Here is a 23,701-nt window from a genome sequence, read left to right as displayed (position 1 = left end):
GACAGGGGACCTTGTGACCAAGGACATGAGAAAGGTCGAGGTACTCAATGGCTTTTTTGCCGCAGTTTTCACTGGTAAGGCTTGTCCTTAGGCTTCTCTAGTCCTCCAAGGGTACTAGCAGAGTCTGTGGGACTGAAGCAGGACTCACATTAGAGGAAGAGAGAGTTCAAGAACATTTAACCCACTTCAGACGTACACAAGAAGTCAGAGTCAGTTGGGATGGGACAAATGACAGCAGACACAAGTCGGAACATGGGAAATTCCAATCAAATATTAGGGAAGAAAAAATCACCATGAGGGTGGCCAAGTACTGGAACAGAGTTAAATCCAGTTGGCAGCCAGTCACAAGTGGTTCAGGGCTCAGTATTGGGGCCAGTTCTGTTTAACAGCTTTATCGATGATCTGGACAAGGGGATCGAGTGCACCCTCAGTAACTTTGCAAATGACACCAATTTGGGCAGGAGTGTTGATGTACTTGAGGGTGGTACAGTCTGCCTCATCATCCAGATCATGTTTGGTTGACAGCTGGCCAAGAAGGCCAATAGCATCCTGGCTTGTATCAAAAATAGTGTGGCCACCAGGACTGGTGGAGTGATTGTCCCCCTGTACAAGGCACTGGTGAGGCCACACGTAGAATACTGTGTTGAGTTTTGGGCCCCTCACTAAAAGAAAGACATTGAGGGGCTGGAGATTGTCCAGAGAAGGGCAACGAAGCTGGTGAAGGGTCTAGAGCACAAGTCCTCTGAGGAGCGGCTGAGGGAACTGGGGTTGTTTAACCTGGAGAAAAGGAGGCTCAGGGGAGACCTTATCACTGTCTACAACTACCTGAAAGGAGGTTGTAGCCCGGTGGGTGTCAGTCTCTTCTCCTATGTAACAAAGTGATAGGATGACAGGAAGCAGCCTCTAGTTGTGCCAGGGGAGGTTTAGATTGGATATTAGGAAAAACTTCTAGATGGTCTTTAAGGTCCCTTCCAACCCAAACCATTCTATGATCCTGTGAATATTTCCGTTAAAACCACCTCAGATTCCATTCAAAGGGAGTCTACAGAGATTAGAGTGAGGCTAAAGGGAACTTTATCACGTTACTGCGTTTAGCATTTTAGTGTTTTATCTTTTATGTATCAGATGGGGAGGAGGGAAAAGCAGATATTCCTTCAGTCTCAGAACCTTCTTCATACAGCTTTGTGCTTCGTATCCCATTGCATGTTGGCAGTGGAGCTGCGCGCCCTGCTTTAACCGCCTAGAGGCATGCATCAGAATTTCGTGATACCATGCTCTTCAGGTTGCAGCATCTTCATGTCAGTGATCATGCTGCCAACATTTGCAGACCATCCAAGATAGTAGATTTCAAGCAGGAGTTCTTGAGATGGTAGTTTAAATAATTGCATGTTAATTGTGCATTACATTAGTCATCCTTAAATAATTGAGAAGACTTACGGAAACTGTTGCAAGCAATCAACTAAAATTTAGAGTCACGCTATGAATCAGAGTTTCCTACTTGCAACTTGGAGTACTGTACAATGTACGTAAACATCCTATGTGCTTTGTAGTAAAGTACCAACACAGCGTAGTGTTATTTTTTCATAAATATGTTCCATAACAGAGACCAGTAATAAAACCAAAATGTTTTTTCATGTTAATGAAACATGACTGATTATAAAGCTTTAAATACATGCCAGAATTTACAGTTAAAAAAAAAAAGTAATCTAAGTAGTTTAGGGGATCTTTTACTGCCCAATTAAGGATTTTCCAAGTGGAAAGTAAAATGCCTTTAGTTGTACTGTTTTGTTATTTCCAGATGTCTAATACACTGAACCCTGCACTGCCACGTCAGTAGTACTCAGGCTGTGGAAACCATATTTTCATTTATTTATATTACTGAAGCATCATAAACTGGGTCAAATAATGTGAGTTCACCAAACTGAGATTTACAAATTGAAGACATACTCTTGGAAAAAGAGAACAAAAGAAAGAAATGCAGTTTCATAACATCAGAGATTACATGTCCTTTAAAGACAACTTCTCAGTCTGGAGTATCATTCCTGGAATAGATATTAAGTGTAGTTTAACCAAGCTACTTTTTATTTGGAACACTCAATCAGTTTCTCTTCATATGCTACACCCTACGTGTTCTTTTTTATTTAGTTGAAACAAGACTGTTTGGGCAATAACCAGCTGATTACCAGGCCTAAATATGTGGCCACAAAAATCTTATGTATGGTGGTTGGGAACCATCAGCTGTAAATATGGAACATAGGCCCCTGGAATCAGTTTAATGTCCTTGTAAATTCTCTGTGTTTAACTAAAAAATTATTTGTTTTCATAGTTGTTTTATTCTTAGAGAGGAAATGGAATGAACCTTTGAAGACAATAGCCATCTATCACATGGAAAATGTTCTATTGTCATTGCCATATTTCAGATCCGCACCAGGCAAGCTGCCAACTAATCCCTAGCACTCTGCTTTTCTAAGCATATGCTACATTTTAAAACAAAAACAGACTATACCAATACTTACATGTCAGAACATTCAAATGATGATAAAACTATGAGATTCCCATGCTCAAAAGCTTTTCATAGGAACCTTATACAGATCCTCTCAGCTGTTAGACTCCGTAAAAGGAAATAAAATCATTAAATGATATTAATTATCTAATTACTTGTTCTGGTGCCACAGAAGCACTAAGTGTGATCATGACTAGCAGATAATATGACAAATACAAGAGGAGAAATTCATAACAATCTATTTTCATATATGGTTTCTAATCTGAAAAAGGAATAAAGCATTGTCCATCATTTCTTAAGAACACTCATACCTAAATGATTTAAAGGAGTTAAAACCTGACTAGTATTTGGAATTTGGTCTTCATCCCATTTGCAGTTTACACTGCAGGTCCAGCTCTCACAGCACAACAAAGGCACAAGTCAAGCCTGGGCAAAATGAATTAATTTTATCTGCAAAGGGAAGGAACTCTAATCCACAGAGAACAGTACCTACCTGTGACCCTGCCAGCAGAGCAGTACTTAATGGTATTAAAGCATATGTATTAAGTTCAGAGCAGTCTCTGCAAATAGTCTTGGAAATGTTTTTCTCTTGCAAGGAACAGCAAATATTCAGATCCCCCACCCCCACCCCCCACCCGTACTGATACTGAGAATTCAATTCATTTTTTGTATAGGTTTACAATTTGACATGACTTTAAGATCCAATGTCTATTTGCAAGAATGCTCCTTCAAGCTTTAGTTATCTTTTAAGGCCCCTCTCCTCTGTGATTTGTTACTGCCAGCCAATCTAACCAACACTGACAAAGGAGAGATTAAATTTGGTAGTATCTGCTAGCACAGATCTACAATCTGAATTTTCCACCTTCATTTTTAAGCAGGGATTCTAATAAAGCCACAAGGAGCCTCAGACTGTCAGTAGACTCTAGCTCTACACTCAGCATGCAAATTCCCTACTTAGACTCTTCCTTTCTGCTCACAGAGTTTGAGGCTTTCATCAAAGCCATTAAACTTCCATGAAATTCAACCACTGGCATTCTCCAGTACGATTGTTGTACTGCAGCCTGGGGACTCTTTCTGACATAATGGCCATAATACAGTGACAACATCCAGGTTTGCAGCCAGAATTGATACTCTTTAAACAATCACATATGCTCTAATGCTTGTTAATCTGAGTGCAGAAGCCCTTGCATTTTAGTATCTACCTTTATCGGTCTGCTGGGTCCATGTTGCTGTTAGAAGGGATTGCATTCCTGATAAGCCTGGACTGAGAGGGAGGACTAAAGAGGGTGTATATACTATTTCTCCACCTCTGATTCCAAAGACTACAGGGTCTGACAACAAAATCCACCTGCCTTCAGAGAGTTCAGTCTCCCGCAAGAGCATGGCTACCCCCTCTCTCACAGTCCCTCCATGGGGCCTGTGATGTTTTTCCTCAAGTAATTTCCTACTGTGCTTCTACCATAGGCCCCCACTGTAAGGACAGTTTCTAGCAGAAAGAAACCTTCTGCTTTTAGCAACTTTTTACCTCCAATTGTTAAGGACTAGTCAAACATAGAAGAAAAGAGTAATTTTTTCTCTCCCTTAACCTTGTAACATACCTATCTAAAGCTTAATTTCTTCCTATAACTACATATAACTTTGGAAAGAGGTGCTAAAACATGGTGGTTCTGAACTGGTAAATGTTTCTGCTCACTGTATTAATGCTTGGCCAAATTGAGAGACAGCAAAGAGGAAACCCATAGAGTTTTTAACTGATTTCATTCCACATGTTACTACAGAGCTGATCTACTGAAACTGAAGCAGAGATGAGAAATACCATGCCTAGTTGCTACAGAATAGATGCCAGGTTCCAGAAACACTGAGGTACTGACAATATTCACATTTTTATTGATTTTTTTTTTCTGACAAAAATTCAAACCATTCACAGGACTTAAAATGTATTTATACAACTCGAATTGGTTTTGTTCATTACCACATGATCACTCACATGCCAGTAAGAATGGAAAACATAACATCGGGCCCACATATCCAAAAATTAAAACTCCAAAGGTTATATGAAATGTTTTACACTTGCATTGAAAAAAGATGTTCATCTGTAGTGAAGTGTGAAATAGACAATAGTAAAAATCTGATTATGAAACACATTGACTGTGAAAATTAAATACAAAAGAGACCATAGTTCTTGTATGTCAGTGTCTACCCTACTTGTATAAAAATTGGGTCCTGAGAGTATACAGAACCTTATATATGTGTTGAAGTAAGTCAGTGTTAATTTGCCTGATAAGGAATATAGAAAGAGCTGATTCTGGAAAATTAACCGAAGGTGAAGGAAAGGTATTTTTCCAAAATATAAGGTATATGGCTTTTAAAAAGAAAATTTGCTGAAATTTCTTGGCAATTCAGGTATGCAGAGAGCATAGAAAAAACACATTCAGAAGTTAGCATTACACTCCTTTTTATAATTTTTCTGCTGGCTCTGAGATTGCATAAGTGGCAGTTGAATAAAAGCTGACAAACACTTAAGCTTCATCCGTTTTCTGAAAACCCTATTCTTCTTAGGACCTTCTTACTCAAGTGGGAACACTACAAATGCTGACATTTCATAATAAAAATGAGTAACTGTATTATGGAAATATCTAATAAAGTTTTAAGACTGAACTGTTCAAGTGAAAATGAAAGGTATTTATGATGCAGTGATACATTATCCCACAGAACTGCAAGACGATATATATTTCTATTTTCATAGGTTAATGGAAATATGGATTATAGGTTCTCCGAATTTTCATTGAAACTGATTTAATTTTGACTGGTTTATTGTTCATTGTCCATGTATCCCAGTGAATCCCAGTTGCAAGAAATCTACCTGTGTAGCGATGAACACCATTAAGATTTGCAAGGCCACACTGGTTGAACCACCATCCAGTGTTATCGCTGAAGTTACTGCAGCTCTTCACAGGCTGTTCTTTAATAGTGCACATTGGCCTGCATCCATCGTTATCAACATCAAATGTGCTGAAAGGCATTGAATTCTGGTTATCTTCTTTTCTATATCCTCTAAATGCATCACCTAAGTACAACAGATAGAAGGATAAAAGAGTTATTTATGGAGAAACATAACATTTCTCACTTGTTGCACTCCTCACAAGCTTTTCCTACAAATTTATTAGAAGAATAGATTTCTTCAAAGTGGTTCAAGAGCACCAAATAATGAGCTGGCAATGTGTTAAAGATGTAGGAAAGAAAAAGTATAAAATACTGAGAAGTACAGAAGTTGAAAGTCGTTGAAACATCTTTATATTGTTGCATTTAGTGATGCACACCAGCAATGAAGGTAAAGGCTTCTTTCTTCAAAGACAGTGGAAGAAAAGATAAAATAAACAAAAAGGGTTGTTAACTTCAGATTTTCTAGTGTGTGCCCAAAGCCCCAGAGTGAGTCATGAGATAAAATGGAATTGTTAAAGCACAAAGGTCAGTGACTACTGTCACTAGTCTGTTGTCCGACTAAAGAAACAATGTTTCTTACAAATACAGGTAAAGTAAAGCACCAACACATTTAGAGAATAACTATTACATTGGTAATAAGGAACATTCTTCCATATTAGTAAACATGCAAAAAAAAATTAGAAAAAAGCAGTAACACATGGTGCAATACTTAACACAAATCTTTGCACATTTGGTATAGCTATGATATTAAGGGTGGTCTGGAACTGTAAATTAATTTGTGTCTACGTATCAGCCAGTAACTGTAATACACTGTTGGCCTGATTTGTTCCAGTCGGCTTCTTTCTCTGTCCTTTCTACACCACTGTCTGGGTACTTCTGAACGAACCAAAGCAACAACATCAGGAAGACTTCCACTAACGTTGGTAAATTCAGGATGACATAATGGACATCTGAAGAATTGGACCATTAGATAGAAATGCAAAAACACACACAAAATCCCTTATGTATAATATATATATATATTCTGTGGACTTGAATCCATTAAAGCTCGTTTATCTTCTTTATTCATTTTCTTTATTAAAGGAGTGTTTATTCAATTATTCCATTAAAAACTTTGAAGCAATAGAATAAAACGATTCTATTTTATGGAAAGATTGATGTTGGCATAACCAATTGCTACATCATTGACCATTTATCTGCATAAGTGTTCATTATGTACCAAATAGAGAAAAACAGATTAGAAATAAACATTTGTAAAGTTATCTTAATTATTACTCTTTTGAATGTTTTTTTTTCACATTAGAAAAGGGAGCAGCTATCTTTAAATACGTTAAGAAGGGAATTCTTACCAGCATTTCCTGAATAACGCCCCAAGTGGATCTTAAAAGAACATGCTTCATCCTCTATCCAGAATCCGTCATATGATGCATAGGCATGCTTGTCATTTTCTGATTCCAAATCCACATAAAGACTGAAACTAGTGGCTTTTTGATTAACTATGTGAAAAATCTTCTTCAGTCCAAGCCAAAATTCCCCTAAACCAGAAATATAATAGTCAATAAAATTCTAGAAATGGAAAGTGTAAAGTTTCTGAACAAAGTGCAATAAAAGTTGTATGACAGGCTTATATTCCTTTGAAAGACTAATGAAGGTACAGAGTAATCTTCCTACTTCAATGGGAAATCCATGGAAAGAATTCCCATGTGCACATCATCTTTTTTCTCTGCCATTTTTAGAAAATTTCCACATAACTTTCAAGCATTCATCTTCAATATACCTTAGAAGACCACAAAAACTGGATGTGCTAAAGATCCACTTGATTAAGAAGAATTCAGTAGAGTTCCTAAGGGCAATACTGAGAAATTATAAATGTTAGCATTCTATGAAATGCAACAAAACTCAGACCCTATTATTGAGATTTCCTGCCTCTGCAAATCACACTTTTTTCCATGAAAGGTTGTCCTATATGAGCTGGACTTTTTTGTATAGCTGTAAACTTGTGTGCTTCCAGTGCAATCCCAGATAAACTCCTGAAAAAGCAACTGGTTTTAGACTTGCTGGATGAAAGGTGGCAGTAAAAAACTATTATCACAGTTGTATTGGTATTACCTACTGAAATATTTCCATTCTGGTTCTAACTTTGCATGCCCTATGGTGATATATTACTGATTTTTCTCTGCTTTAAGGAAATATTTTACAAATGTGATTAAAACCAACTAAGGCTTTTTTTTTTAATTCTGAAAAAAAGGGGAAATACAATTTATACATTATTTCAGGAAGAAAATATCACTACAGTTTAAACACTTGTTGTGAGACTGAAGATGGGCAATGGCTAAAGACTCTAGTAGGGTGATAGTCATTATTGAGAAGATCACACAATAGATTTGATGAAAAAAACCTTTTAAGTATAAATAGGACTTTTAAGAAACACGAACTTTACTCTCTACACTAAAAATACCACACAATTTAGTGGAATGTAGTTCACATAAAGACAGCAAAAACATTGGGTCTGAAGCACTTTAGAGTTAATACCAGAAAGGTCACCAAATCCATCCAGATATTCAGCCCATGTTCTCTGAAATGGAATGATTCCATCAGTTCTTTTCTGAACCACAGTCCATCCACCTCCTTGAAAATCCATGTCACACAAAACCTAAAATAGACACAGATATGTTTAAGCATTCTTGAAGCAGCAATTATGAAGAAAACATTTTAATTAAATAAAGGTGGACTATTCAGAGTTTTGCTAAGCAACGTACCTTTCAAATATCTTAACCAGAAACTCAAAGAAGATAAAAAATGAAGCTGCATTATTTTCTTATATGTTCTTGTTAGACTGCTTTATTTGGATATTTCCTCAACCAGTAGAAACTGTTGTGTGCAAATGTCTGCTCATATCAGATACAATAAATAAGCTTTGATAAATGTTACTGTGTATTAATAAGAGCATGAAGTGGAAGCAACATGCAATGTCATGTATTAGTCATGCAAAATATTACAGATACAGGCACTAATGCTGAATATACCTTTATTTCAGCAAAGCAAAATAGGTGTTCTCTCTCACCATCGTACCTTCTCCCCCAGAAATACTGTGTTTGTGATGCCTGGGAAATGTAGAGCCCTTAATAGAGGTGAGGAAATGGAAAAAGTGATAGCAATAACCCAGTATATAATAATTTATGCTGGAGCAGCAAAAAAGTCCACATAAGAAGGGGTCCCAATCCAGGGAAGTCCCAGTGTGAACATTTAACAGCCTGCAACTGAGCAGTCCCACTGAATACATGAGATCAACTCTCAAATTTATGAGTCTTCGCTAAAATTTGTGCCCAACAGCCTGTCAAATGGCAATGGTCCAGCTGCCCTCTGCTCTGCTATGGAATATCACATTATGTGGCACATTTTCTCCTCAGCCCATTTAACTTCAGACACATAATTGAGTTTCCTAAATTAGGAATCTTATTGCCCTTGTCTCCCCTGTAATCCCCCTTATACAGAGAAATGTGCATTCATAGCGTGGCTCTGGGAAGCCAAGATCAAAATCACCCTCTGCAGATGTTAGTCATCTCCACTGTCTACAGAAAGGGCCCCTAGACCCTTGGCTGCTCTCTAGGGATTTCAGCTAAGTGGAATGTATCTAGTTCACTCTGGGTATTTTTCAAGTATGTCCACAGTGCCAGAGCCTGACCAGTTCTAACAGGGATTAGAAAGTCTGGGCATCCTAATGTAGAAAGGTGCATATTGCACATTTAGACACAGCACCACCTAAGCTGTTCAAAGTAGTTCTAGGGGATACTATGCTTAATTAGTGTTTAAAAACAGGCTCATTTGTGTCTCCCAATGTGACTAATATCAGGAGAATTAACCTGGAAAATGCTTATAGCTATAGAGCCGTTAAGCTACATATGATAACAAAAGTTCAGAATATAATGATGGCTATCAGTAAATCATAACAGTAAGCAGATGCACAACTGATGGAGTAAAGCAGGAATTTTTTGTTCGTGTTTGTTCATGAAACATGTATCAGAAAAGAGATTTGCAATCTTGGCCAGTTGCTAAAAGTAAAGTCTAGGTGGAAGTCAGTTTAACCCTCAAAAACATTGTGGCAGTCTGAGCTTTATACGTTGTACCCTATTGCCTGTACAAGCCAGATATTTTTCATGAAACCAAAGACTTGTTCCTTGGCAGGAACACATCAACATCATATTCAGAACCTCTGTGACTTAACATCTTCTCTATGAACAAAAAGAAAGAATCAGGTCAGAGCTGCAATGTGATCTAATACAACCTGGGGAATCTTGGATCTTCAAGTAAGTCAATGCCACTGGATGCTTTGAGCAATCCTTGCAACACAAATACTGAATGAATCATAGTAAGGGTTATGTGCATGGAAGAAAATGATGACCTTATTCCCTGGAGAATCACATGCTTATTTCAGTCACCCAAGGAGGGTAGAACTGGAATAAAAAGAAGTATAGAAGATTTCAAAATGAATATTTAGATGAAAATACCTAAAACTCATTAAAAATAATCCCATTGCCTCATCTGCTGTCTTGAGAAGATGATCACATGCTTGGCTACTCCTGTCACTATGAGTCAGAAATACAGAGAGGAGCCCACTTGGTCACAACACCAATCTTTATAATCAGTGGGAGTGTTGCTAATTCTCAGAAGGAGACAATTTGATTCTACATGAAAGGTCATCAGCCAGTTAGATATGGCACCAAAACATACACCAGCTAAGTAAAAATATGAGCTAAATGACACACAAAACCATTCATTGCTGTGTAGTTTCTTAATCCCTTATATGCTGGAAACAATGCAATTTTCTTTCTTAAAGCCTTATAATAGTTAATCCACTTTACAACTTGTTTTATGCCTCTTATTGTGCAAGATATAAGGGGCATGACTGTGCCAGGTACAATTTAAATTAAATGAGCAGGAAGGTGCTTCTACTGAATATTTCTTCCCCTTCCATCTCTAGTGTGTATAAGAGGTATATTCCAAACAACTGTTTAGTTTGTCTGATCCACCTTAGAAATATCATTGATCTAAATTTACTTATTGAAAAATGTATCATAAAGTGATCAAGATTGAATTTTCCAGAAGTGAAATGGGTTTTAAATGCCTCATGTTTGAATGCTCAGACAAAATCCCATTTGGGACTAATGATCTCAGATGACAAGAACCTGCCACTCCCACTGAAACTGGACATTCTTAGAGCTCCTGGAATTCAGGTTTCAATCAGCCCAAGTCAAGCATCAAAATCTATACTCACTTTTGAAAACATGAGGTTTTAAACATGAGAACAGCATCAAGTTTTCAAAATAGTTTTCTTCATTTTCTGGTACTTTTATGCAAATGATTCCAAAGACATTTTCATGTATTTTCAGTTACATTTGAAGGGCAGCTTATTGCTGAAAGGGTCCTCACTGAAATAAATTGTTTCATGCTGGCTTTGTTTTCTGTTTTTTAGTTTCTTACTATGGTTTTGTGCCTCTTGGTATTTTCCTTATTTTGCTCGTCTGCAGAACTTCCAGAACTCTTGGCTATTAGCCCCTTAAAATGCATTACAATTTATGTTTTAATGTCTTGATATTTTTGCTCACCTACAATTTGTCTCGTACCTTTCTTATACTTCAACACATGGAATAATTTGCATTAAACAGTTTTCCTTAAAATAACATTCTTTATGGAACACACATATTTTAGATATTTTTCTCTGAGAACTTTTTGGAACTATTTTTCAGTTCTGTGTAACATCTACCAGACAAGAAATGAGACAGTCATTTCATGAGTGCAGACGTTTCTTCTCATTATTTATTGTTACCTTGTGCTTTTAATCAAATTATTATGATTTTTCTTTTTGTTTCTTGTTCTCCTTAAGGAACCTTTCCACTCATATAACTGATTCTCAGATTCTGGCAGTAACTTTAAATGTGGAAAAGTGTCAAAAATGCTTTTGAAGTGAAAGGAACTTTATCATTTGAGATTTATTTGACAAAAGCTGTAAATGAACTGAGAAATCACTTTTCTCAAAGAGATTAGTCATACCATCTCTCAGGAAAAGTAATTCGGGTGAGGTATGAAAATTTCCTCAATGGAATCCCCCTCAGTCCAGAAGTTCTGAAACAGATGCGTTTTGTGCTATGGTTCATCCTGGGGTGAGGCAGACAGCATTTTTTTTCATACTATAAATATGGTTGTTCTGTGAACCTGTCTTTGCCCTTTTTTTACCTGAAAGGAACTTGCCAGGGAGTTACAGATCTTTTCCCTGAGCTCGCTGCATTGTAGAGAAAGAATGACAGGTTTTTCTATCAGGGGTCTGCAGAACCAAGTTTGTTTTTTCTTTTGAGATCCAGCATACTTCTGGAAGCCTCTTCATAACCAGTTTGAGCTCTTTTTTGTAGCATTTTGTAGGGTTCCAATTGGCTAGAGATAAAGGGATTCATCCTTCCTTTGTTATATATAAAGGAAAACTATAAAGTTAGATATTAAATTTTGCTATTTATTAGCTGGCTTAAATTCCACATTTTTTCTCCAAAAACTAATGACCCCAGCATGTACTGCAAAATTAAAGGTTTGAAAGTGCTATATCTGTCTTTCCACTGTGCATAAGGACTTCCCTAAGTAGAATAGCCTGAAATGGAAATAAACAGACAAAACAAAGTATTCCTTGTGTTTGCATGGATCTGAATGTCCTGAGCCTGAGGAAATTAACCCAAAACTCTCTTCTCCTAGATGAGCCCTGTAACTCTGAGCAATTACAGAAAATGCAGATGGTGACAGGAAGCATGACTGCTGCAGTTCATGCTGAATTTCATCTTTTGATTTGTCTTAAGAATGTATATCCTGCAAGCTGGATATGAAAACTAAAAGTTTAGATGCCTCTCTGCCCCAAGACTGAGTTATAATGATGCTCAGACAACAGCTAAGCACCTACTCCTCAAACTAATGTACATCTGCACCTATATTTAGACACCTATACAATATAATTGTCGAGCTATAGGCATCAGCGGAGTCACCTCTCAAGAGAAGGCAACACTATACAGTCATCCAGCAGAATAATTCAAAAAGCCAAAGGTCCCATTTTAGGAGCCAAGTGGATCAGTCACTTGGCTCCTTAGTTTTCCCTCTCTAAAACAGGAAAGAACAGCACTCCTCATTGTCCAGAAGAGGTGCTGGAAAATACCTCAGGTTTTCCTCCTTGGTACATTTTTCACTGTATATGAAAACTGATGGTGGGATCTTACGACAGAGATTAAATTCCTTTACAGAAAATGAGAAACTCATCAAAATTATAGTAATGGCAGACACATTTGAATTATTTAATGCATTTCTTATTCATCTGTTGAGAAATTGTCAAGGAAAACACTTTAAATCTATGAAATATATTCTAAGTGCGTATTCTCAAGCAAATTGTGACAGGTATCCTGAGTGCTAAATTTATTACCTCAAAAGGATAATTTGATCCTTCTGGATGGATAATGTACAGACCACTTGGAGTTTTTGAAACTGAACCAACAGTATCTTTAATATCAGTGCAATCCAACCCTAGAGAACAAAGTATTTGATGAAGTTCATTAGCAAAATATGTTAAAAAAACCAAATACAGCTTAAGCACAGAATTATTACTTTTCTTGGTCATGCATGAATGATTTCAAATAGCATTTTCTTGTCATGCAGACTTTAAAATCATATTTTGTCATGAATTTACCTTATAAATGAAAATTCTCTGAACTCCATTAAGCTCAGAAAGATGCATAAGTTATATTTTATAAAGTTCTTTCTAATCTTAACGGATAAGATACAGAAATTAAATATTATGTATCTGGGTCATTTTACAGATTTTATTTGGGTAACACTTTTACTGAGAAAAAGACATATTTTCTGTGGAAGGATGTCTTTTTCCTGCAGAGATTTGTATTTATACTTGTAAAAGCCTTTACATCATAAAGTATACATAAAAACCCCTTTGCTTCTAAGTGTTAAGCCAGGTCTGTGTTAAACATACTCAAACAAGCAGTTTCTACGACCAGTAGGACTGCTTCCTTCAGTTGGGATGGACACTACAAAAAAAGATTAACTGCCCAGTGTACAAGTGACTTCCATCCTATTTGAAGAAGGATATTGAAAATGCGGGGCACACTTTCTTTCATTACAAAAGAAAGTGCCATTCTGCAACATCAGATCACTTACGAACTGATGATCATACTTGGTATTTTGCATAAAAATCAACAAGATGCTAAACAGGATGTGCAGAATTATCAGTTGCAAATGATTTATAGCAGTCTTTATGATGACATTCTTAAACAGTTCATAAATTTTACACAGTTTATCTGTTACTAACACAGAATAAATACTGTAAATGTTATAACTGCTTACCTTTGCTTTAATTAGTTCTTTGTCAAGATGCAAAGACAAAAAGGGAAGAGGTCAAGACTAAATGCAAACAATACTTACCGTGAGATTGAACTGCTTTGTAAGGAAGTGGATCCAAATGCTTTCTCAAAACTTCTGCATTCAAAAGAAGAAGTCTGTTCATGAGTTCATTTACCTGCAAATTCAAATAAAAGATCTTTAATTAGGTCGCAGTGAGGAATTTTACATTCTAAAGATGTTCATTTTGACTCCTAGTAAATATAATCTGAAGGTGATAGTGATTCGTACCTTCATTAGTTGTATTGGTCTGATTTTTACTTTTTTCATCCAAAATCATTTTTAGACAAAATTCCAGTTAATTCAAAAAAATTCCTTCAGTTTGATTAAGGCTTTTTATCTGTACTGAGTGATGCACAGTGTTTGTAAACTACTATCAGAGTTAACGATAAAATAATATGTCATCTCCACAAATACGACAGGACTGGAGATAGCAACCAGTGTGGAGGAGTAGTCCTCCACTTACCCTACTGCCATGTATGCCACTAAACTAGGATCAGGTGATGCTCCTCACTCCTTGTAAAAATGGAATTCACACCCTACCCAAGGTACAAGGAATGGTGATAGAGACTCTTAATTCTACTGTTTTAATGACAGGATAAATGCTTAATTTTCTCATTAGACAACACCTGCAGTGATAAGTAATAAAAATGTTTTATGATAAAGGAAAAATTACCTGATTAGAAAGGTAATCCAAAGAAGACTGTTGATCATCCATCATGTTTCTTAACATTTTTTTTGTACTTCTTGCATATTCAACAAGAGAGTTCTGTAAATTTCCTTTAAAAGAAATATGTTCATCCACTTTGTTAGCATAAATCTAGAAATATTGACTGAACGATGGCAACTTATTTATGATATCTATGTGAATATTGAAGGTGTTTAACCTTAGGGTACCTAAAAATGAAACCAAAGTATACAGGGACCACAGATTAAAGCCAAAGATGCTAAGAACCTCAGCCTCGCTGGTAGCAGTGAAGACATCTTAAGAAGTGATGGCTCTTAAGATTTGAAGAAGAATTTCATCTTATCCTTCAGCAACTTGGATGACCAGTTAATGGATATCACAGAAATACAAATACAAATGATAAAAGGCAGATATATAAGGTTTCCTGTCATCCTACATTTACTCATTCACTCTGCTACTCCTGTTTTTTGCCCTGATGCTAAAAATTAAAAAAAAAAGTAAACCTGTCAGGTAATTAATCATACATATTAAAAAATCACATGGGAGAGACAAGAATGCTGACAATTTTTTTCTGAGGCTGATTACACCATTTGCTGTGTCGTTTGTCAAGGCAGTGAATAGTGCAATGCAATGCTGCATCCGTATCTATAAAAGGCAAGCTGAAGTATAGATTTTTTTTTTCCCACTTTAATTAACCAACTAACTGACTGTTTCCCACTTAACTTCTCCACACCTAACTATGATGTTTAAGTGAGGGACAGAGACCTACCAACATTCAGAGGGTAACAGAGATCTAAGGGGACTGAGCTGCTGCGTGGATTTGCCTGTCTTCACCAGTGATTACAGAGAGACTAGCATGATTATACTTTGTTACACCAGCTGCACCCCAAAAACACAGCACCCCAAATTTTCTGAACAATACTCAGCCTGGGCAGCAGGGTCAAAGGCTGTCCCTTGTGCTCAAGAAGATTAAAAAATAAATTAGCACAGCATAGCGTAGCATAGCAGAGGATTGCATAGCATGGCATTGCATAGCTTGTCGCTGAGACTATTCTTTATGAATACATACTGCACATGTAATGTTTTTCCCCTCGTAAAATTTTAGCTTGAACATCACATGGTACAAGGCATTGTTCTTTTTGTTTTGAAATATCTGCAGATTTATTTTTCTCTTCTGCCTTGAGTGGTTCCTCCACAGCTCCAACATTCCTTGTGCCCTGTTGTACCAAACAATGGAGGGGGAAATAAATTGATCATAAAGCATATATAAAATAGCTCAGTCTGCCAAAATGAAGTAGCTTACTCCATGGGTCTTCCTTCCAAACCTGTTTTTTTAAAGCTTTTTCAAGCAATAATTGACAGAGCTGAGACCAAGGCCTGTTAGGTGTCTTCTGCTTAGCCATACCTCAACAGGAGAAAGAGAGTGTCAGAGGTAAAGAATAACCTCTATAAATTTAAAAAATACCACCAACATTTCAGGTATTCTACCTGTGAGCACTGTGAACTGGAGGCAAGAACCTGCAAATCTTGCATTTAAGAAGCTCACATTTTAGGAATCACCACACCCAACAGACATCTCAAATGCTAACAAAGTTATTTTCACTGGAAAGGAGCAGGCTTTTGGATTTATCATATATTAGCAAAACATTTTCACTCTTGAAGTGTTACTTAGACTCTGATCATGGAAAAACTTGCACAGGTTATTAATCTATGCACACAAGCTGTCCCAAGCAGATTTGTAGACAAACTTAACATTAAAAAAATATTTTAAATGCTCTTATAAAGAATAAAGGGACACTATTCACAGGCACACAATTATCTGAAATAGTAACAATAAAAGCATGGTTAAAATTAGTTACACTTATTAATGTTCTTTTAAAATAGTATTTTCATCTTTAATATTTTTTCTTCCATGGTGCCATCGGACATAAAATAAGGGAATGCCTCTGACTCATCATTTAAGGAAATGCTAAAAGTAATTCCTGAAATATGTGTCATTGTAAAAAGACAAACATCTTTTAAGTCTTTGTTTGTTGATTCCATAATCTCAGCAAAGACTTGTAGTATGTTCATACTCTGCATTTTCAAATGTAAATACAATCCTTAGACACATAAAGAGTTTCATGAAAAAGAAGACTTATTTACACTTGAATATATCTTCAACATAACTGTTTTCCTTTCCTGCTTCAGGTTTCTCTTTCTGGTATCGGCACTACACTGACAAAGCACTGAACAGTTCTTTCCATGATTTTTGCTTTTAAAAAGTGAAAGTAAAAATTACATAAAACTGTTAAAAAGAGATTTTACCCGAAAAAAAGGTTTCTGAATTATTAATGTCATTGCATTTTGTGTCTGGAGATAAATTGTAGCGAACTAAAAGAAAACGTTTCTTTAATTTTGAAATAAGCACAAAATAAAGGAAGTAAAATTCTCTAAGAGTTATAAATAGATCACTTGAAACTGATAGATCACTTGAAACTATGATTTGTTCCAGGGCTTTATCACAGCTACTCACCAGATGTTCAATTAAATACTGTCAAGCAAATATTTTTAATCAATATTTATTTTTAACAAAAGCCAACATGAAACAGGCAATTAAATCTGACCTCAGCAATTCAAGCAAAAACTATGACTCTGCCAAAACCAATAGTTACTCTGCATTTACAGTCATGCAGATGAGATTAAAAATATGGCCTAACAACTGATCTGTGATAAAGGACATTAAGATAAAAATATGCTAATATACTGAATATTTGTACAATTTCAATGTGGTTTCTTTTCTCTTCTCTGAAAATACCTGATTCTTCTGTATTTTTGTATCTATCCTGAATAAAGCAATCTACATTTTAACAATATCTGTCACTTCTCTGAGAAATCATTGTTACATTCATTATCTTATCTAAGCAAAGTAATTGAAAATCTTACCTTAGATGAACAAGTCTTGACATTACTTATTACAGTCTCTCCTAAACTGAACAAAAAAATATTAAGACAAATCAGTGAAGTTACCCTAAAGCAGTTCATCTTTTACTCGAAGAAATGCAAATGTTTTGACGGGTTTCAAATTTCCGTGGAAAGGATTGTACACTATGAAGTCCTGAGCTAACTATTTGGGAATGTCTACGGCACAAAAAGCAGCCAACACATCACTCCTTTAATGTCTGGATTTAATAAAACACATTTCAGTTGCACAGTAGATTTTATATACTAGTGCTTGTATCCTGAGAGCAATTATTTCTTATCACCTCTACATGACACATCAAACATATATATTTTCATTGTGATAAAACTGTGACAGATTTTCTTATATGCTATTTTTGAGCATTAGTGTATATTTGTATTGAATAGTCTGGGCTACCTGAAAGAAAAACTAGTATTAATTGATGTTTTTATCTTTTTACAAAGGTTTTTATCATTAAAATGAAGGTGTTTATATTGGTGTGGTGGTAGTGCACTGGAACAGGCTGTGGAAGCAATTTTAGAATATGTCCTAAAAGCAAATCCAAAATAGAAAACTGGAAAATATTACTTTAAAGTAATGCTTTGTATTACATCGGAAATAGTTTACCAGGATAGTAGCAGTTTCTTGGTCTCACTGGTAGCCCATCTGTAGGAACACAGGTATTGAGAGTGAGACAATCATTGAAATATATTGATTTTTATCCCTGAAGAATGTCAAAGTACAAGAAAATGTCCTGAAACAGAAGAAAATTAAATGTAGTCCACAGAAACTTAATTAAAGCTACGAGGCACTTACAGTTTTCACACACTCAAATCCACTATTTTTGTATCTTAAAAACTGGATCTGATATTTTAACCAAAAAGCAAAGTATGTGGAAATATTATTTGGAAACTTCATAAAGGTCCAACAGATTTTCAACTCCTCATCCACATTAGAGAATTTAAATTGTTTGTGATCTGGCTGAATAAATAAAGCCTTAGCTTCTAAAGTACCAGTGGGAGATACACTGTCTAAAGGATCGTCAGAATACACTGTTTAACATCACCTTACACTGGTACAGCCAATGTTCCAAATTTGTCTTGATGCTGTGATGCATCTCCATCCCTGTCTGAAGTTGGAATACTCTGGAAATAGCTTTTGCTACAAAGAGATTCAAAAGCAATTGGGAGGGAGGGGTTAATACAATTTCAAATCCAGATTTTAATTCCATGTTTTCTTTCAAAATAGCTAAAGGGCAGTAAGCACCTGTACCTGATCTCTCCCTGAGAGGAGGACATTTGACTGCCTGTGAAATTTTTAACTTTAGTTCTTCAGTATCTCAAAATCAAATTTTTAGTTTGTTCTAAAGTACCTCATAGCACATCATAGTTTTCTGATACAAGAATTACTAAAATTTAACTAGTGTATCAGTTGATGCTCTCTCAGGAAGATGCAGGTTGATCCATAGTTCAGTCTCAGGAAGAAGGTGAAAAGATTTTGATGGCTACCCATATATGACATTAAGGGGTGACGAACAGTTTTTATTCCTTTTCCTATGTACAGAAATAGGAAGAGGTGACAAATTTCAGGAAGGAGTGGTTAAAATGGTCAGAACATTGACTGAACTCCTTCTCCCGTGCAGTCGCCTACACAGTTAAACTGAAGCTTGGAGGAAAGCTAAAGGGCATTAACAGATTAATCCCCCACTGGAACAAGAGGGAAAGAAAAATGTGTTTCTGCAGCAGCATAGCTACGCTGTGTAATAAATTCAAAATCTATCCCACAAAGATGTAGGAGCTGATCTTTATCCTTCACTGGAATATCTCTAGCCCACAGTAAACTCTATGAAACTTCTTTCAAACCAGCTGCCAGAGTGGGACCTTCCATTTTGGAACCACATGAGATCAGGCTGCTTGCTGTCCCAGAATAATTATACAGTTCTGAAACACATGGTCCTCAGCTAGTCGCCTTCTCATCCCACAGTCTGAGGCTACTCACCAGGAGGAATTATCTAATAACCGTAAAGGAGGGCTATGAAGAAGTAAGAAAAAGAAAAAGGTAAAAAAGAGAAAGATGTAAAGATATATAAACTCAATTCTTAATTCTAAATTTCAGAAGGTATCTAAGGTGAAGTTGCAAGTTGTGCTGGATAAGATCAAAATTTGCAGTAAGTCTAAAGAACTTCAAATTCTGCCAGCATGAGTTGACCGTGAGCTTGAATGTTCCTAGGTGTGACATGGGCTCAAATTCTGCAGCTGTTTCCCACCTCTGCTTCAGTCCTGTTTGGGTGACTCAGTTCTCCATACTGATAAAGCCTTCTACTGCATCCTAAATGAAACACTGCATTTTATCAGGCAAACTGGGATCTTAAAAGTGCATGTGGGTTGAAAAGCACATGGTAGTAAAGTGACAACAAGTCTTCTACCTGCAACACTGAAGAGTTCAGATTGGGCAAAGAGGTGGTGAATTTGGGGCTGGTATTCTGAACTAGAGGTGGAAGATTTCCATTTTAGAGTCATCTTCTCAACTGTGGTAACTGGGATATTATAAATATTAAGCACATTTGGTGATCTGAGCATCAGTGGTCTTGACTGTAAAGTGGTAATAGTAACACCTACTTCACAAACTGAGCTACACATATGGGGGGGTGGTGTGTCTGTGGAGAAAGTATTTTACAAATGCCAAGTACTATTTTTACCGTCCTAGTCAAAGACATAGAACAGCTGCACACTGAAAAAGAGAAGAATTGGTTTAAGCTCAAACACAACAGCCAAAAAATGTCTCGCCAGGAAATCACAAAGGCATTTAGCCTTTTGCTGACAGCTCATCCAAGGCATGGCAATATCCCAAGAAAACACACCCTGATTTGCCTGAAAAAAAAAAAAAGTTTTGCAGTCTTAAGAACAAATTACTTTTTTTTTTTTAGTTTTGTGTAACTTTATTTACTTTTTTATATACTTTTTAATTTTTCTGTAAAATTTTACACAATTTTTTTTCCATTCCGATTCCTGCACCCTGTCGTTAAAAAAAAAAAAAAAAAAAAAAAGTTTATCCTGTTAACTCGAAGTCTTTACCGTCAAGAGATTTAACAGAAATCCGCAAAGAGCTCTGCAAACCCACAAGCAGCAAACGGGTTCAGGGAGGTGTTTCGTTTGCCCTGCAAAACTAATGGGAAACGTATTTGTTTGGATACCGTTTGCTGGGGTTTTTTTCCAACGGCATCCTGTTATTTATGAAAGTGCAGAGAGGGTGGAAAGCCCGGTGCGAGCCGAGCACCTCGGCTGGGAGTCCGGCAGCGGTGTCCCTGGGGAGGCGGGCCGACATGGCGGGCGCCCGGCGGCGCAGCGAGGTGCCCGCGCCTGGCTTCCACCCGGGATCGGGGACCACCGGCCCCGGCGGGAGCGCTCCCGGCCGGGCCCCACCTGCCCTGTCCCTCGCGCCTGGTGTGAAGCCTCGTAAAGGCGGCACCGGCCAAACGGCCGCCGCCGTCCCCTCAAGCCGCTCCCCCGCCGCCCTCAGCCGCTCCCCGCGGTCCCCTCAGCCGCGGCCCCGCCCCGTTGCGAAGGAAGCGGCGTCTCTGGTTGCTATGATGGCGGCGGCGCGGCCAGGGCCGCGCTGAGGGTGGAGCCGGCGCCCGGCACTGACGGCGGGGCGCTGCGGTACGGGGGCGGCGGGCCCGGGGCGCTGAATGGAGCCCAGCGGGAAGGGCGGCGGGGCGGCGCGGCGCCAGACCGCGGCTGTGTATCCTTCCGCGGGCTCCGCCGGCGGCGGGGCGCCGGGGCTGGGGCTCTCCGTGAGGGCGGCCCGAGGGCGTCTGCCCCGGGAGGGCGGGAAGTGGGGCCGCGGGGTGCGTGGGGCCCGGGCGGGTAGCGGCGGTGGTGGCGCAGCCCCGTCCTGCCCCGCCGTCAGGGATCGCCTCAGGGGTGGCTTGAAAAAAACTTGTGTGCTGGGGTTTTGAAACTGCTGCAGAAAAGTTGACTTCTCGTGCAACTTCGGAGTTTTGTTTTCCCTCTTCTAAGAGATACTGCCACTAGGAATTGTATTTTCCATCCTAACTTGGGGATCCATATTTTCTTGAATTTAAGTAGTAAATACTGACACAAGTTCTAAACTCCACCTGCACAGTGATACTTAAATCATGACTGACGTGAGCCAGGACTGGTCTTGCTCCGTGGAGAGCTTTTATCCAGTGATGTTAATGAATTTCAGTGTAAACAACCAGTCCTTTAGATTGGGGGAGGCTGTTTTTACAACTGAAACGTTTTCCCTGTGATATATATATGCATATGTTACAGATTTAGATAACAGAAAGAGGTCTCTTCAGATAAACATAACAAAGGGGAGATTTTTCATCTGCTGATACCGTAAAAGATGAGTGCAAAGCCTCTGTTAAAATCACAGTAAACAGTAAAATGCAATTACATCTTTTTTCTGGATTAACATAAAGTTAGTTATGACTATAATATACAATCACGGGACCAACTGTTGTGTACTTAGTCAAAAGGCATATCAGCATTTTGTATCTCGTTCCCCAAAAGGTATATAAGGTCAATCAAACAGGCTATTCTATCTTTTGATGAGCTGTTTGATACAGGTTCCATTGGCCTTAACACAATACTAGGGATAGAGCTTTAACGTTTCATTTTGAACAGGATTTAGAAGAAGAACGTCGGGCATTGAAAGAAGATCAAAAAATATGTCGGAGTAGGGCACAGAAATATTTGATAGAGACAAACAGAAGAAGAAGGTAAGTAACTAGGGTCCCTTCGGTGGGAGATTGTAAAAAGAAAAAAGAGTCAGAACCTTGAGACAGCTCAATATATTTCTATTTGCATGTTCACTTTGTTAAATATCCTCGCTGCTTTATTCTAGAGGAATCTAGGCTGAAAGTTCCACCATTCCAGTTTCTTGCTATGGGACAAATAAAATATAAAAAACCCAGTATTCTGATTTACTCACTACTTTTTGGAAACTCACTGTAGTCACCTCTTATTTTATAGAAGTAAAGGTTAAGTAGTGCTTTCATCTTGTGGCTCTGATCTGCATTTCTAGTATTCTTCTGGTTTTTATTAGCTTCAACAAATGTGTGAAAAATGCATTCAGGTGTACAGTCGGGGCCAGCCGGCAGGCAGTTGTCGTTGCCTTCTGAAGCGTATGCTTTTCCATCTGCACGGTGTAACAGCTGCACAGCCCGCCCTACGTGGTGGGGCTTTGTGCTCCACTTCCCCGCAAACAATGCAAAGTCTTTCTAGTACAGGATTATATTTAAAGTTATTCTGTATTGACATTTTAAACAGAGCTTTGAATATTCTGTCTTTCTGCACACATGAGAATGCAGTCATGAAATACTCTGGGACAAATGGATTAAGTAAATTATACACTGAGATGTTTCAGTGAAGTTCTGTAAATAGTTTAATAGGCATAGGGAGCTTTTCCCTAGCATCGAGATCGTACTCGCACATGCAGGAGACTCAGCTGTGTATACTGTAGAGGCAGAGGGGTCCCTCCTTGCAAGCCCCCAGCCTTGGGCCAGGTTCCCCTGCCTAGTGTTAACTTGTTAACACTCATCCCCCATAGTTCCTGTATCAGATTATTTCTGTTGTGCAATGTTTACTTATTGAAATATGTTGATAACTCATAAGAGAGGCAGCAGATATTGTTTATACTGCCATTTTAGCTTGACAGTATGTGTTGTCAGCATATGTTTTGCAATATAAAGAAAAATTGAAGAGGAAGTATAATCACCTGGGAGTGGTTAAAGACTATGTGTGACTCACAACCTTTGCAGATAATAAACTGAGTCTCAGCTGAAAGATTAAATATCTTATTTAGTTTTATGCAACAGTACCTCTGTAACGCTACACATCTCAGATGAACACTGCTTATTGTATTGCTGGTCCTGAAATATTATACTCTAATGTAAAAGCAAATACCAGACAGCCTGTGTATTTTTGACAGTGGTGTAGTTACACTAATACTCATTGATACATAAATACATTTCCGTATGTATTTCATTGGAGCCTTAAGAAACACAGTATAAATCCAAGTTACTCAGGTGAGCCAGTTAAAAATTCAGGTATTCATAAAATGAAATTGTTTCCATTTGTGATAATTGAGAATGGCAGAACTATAAGCATAATAAGCAGTTCAAATGGAAATCTGTGGTGACAAGTCTTCCCCTAATAACTGA

At 37.7% G+C, this 23,701-nt stretch overlaps 2 protein-coding genes across 2 annotated transcripts in view; one reads left to right on the top strand and one right to left on the bottom strand.

Annotated features, from left to right (window-relative positions):
• Positions 1-5,250: 5,250 nt before the first annotated feature.
• On the bottom strand, positions 5,251-17,594 carry ANGPTL5 (angiopoietin like 5). The gene is made up of 8 exons (XM_074817003.1): positions 17,496-17,594; positions 15,640-15,787; positions 14,559-14,662; positions 13,907-14,000; positions 12,897-12,997; positions 7,979-8,099; positions 6,796-6,981; positions 5,251-5,570 (listed from the first exon to the last, which is right to left on the bottom strand). Exons 1-8 carry the CDS (start codon positions 17,592-17,594, stop codon positions 5,251-5,253), a joined length of 1,173 nt encoding a protein of 390 aa, XP_074673104.1.
• A 3,605-nt stretch (positions 17,595-21,199) lies between these two features.
• Positions 21,200-23,701, top strand: part of CEP126 (centrosomal protein 126) — a 41,914-nt gene continuing 39,412 nt past the window's right edge. The window contains exons 1-2 of the mRNA XM_074816738.1: positions 21,200-21,358; positions 22,164-22,258. Of these exons, the coding sequence (XP_074672839.1) occupies positions 21,200-21,358; positions 22,164-22,258 (254 nt within the window). The remainder of the gene's footprint in view (positions 21,359-22,163; positions 22,259-23,701) is intronic.

The sequence above is a fragment of the Strix aluco genome, chromosome 2, assembly GCF_031877795.1.
Source record: "Strix aluco isolate bStrAlu1 chromosome 2, bStrAlu1.hap1, whole genome shotgun sequence".
Lineage (NCBI taxonomy): Eukaryota > Metazoa > Chordata > Aves > Strigiformes > Strigidae > Strix > Strix aluco.
This window is presented reverse-complemented; position numbering and strand designations above follow the sequence as displayed.

What these genes read in the sequence shown, in the direction of transcription:
- ANGPTL5 (XM_074817003.1), bottom strand. Translation starts at nt 17,594, where the DNA reads ATGAACTGCTTTAGGGTAACTTCACTGATTTGTCTTAATATTTTTTTG. An exon ending in TGGATTTGGTGACCTTTCTG is followed by an intron (nt 6,982 to 7,978) that starts GTATTAACTCTA and finishes TTTCTGGTTTAG; the next exon opens with GGGAATTTTGGCTTGGACTG. An exon ending in GCGTTATTCAGGAAATGCTG is followed by an intron (nt 5,571 to 6,795) that starts GTAAGAATTCCC and finishes TGTTGTACTTAG; the next exon opens with GTGATGCATTTAGAGGATAT.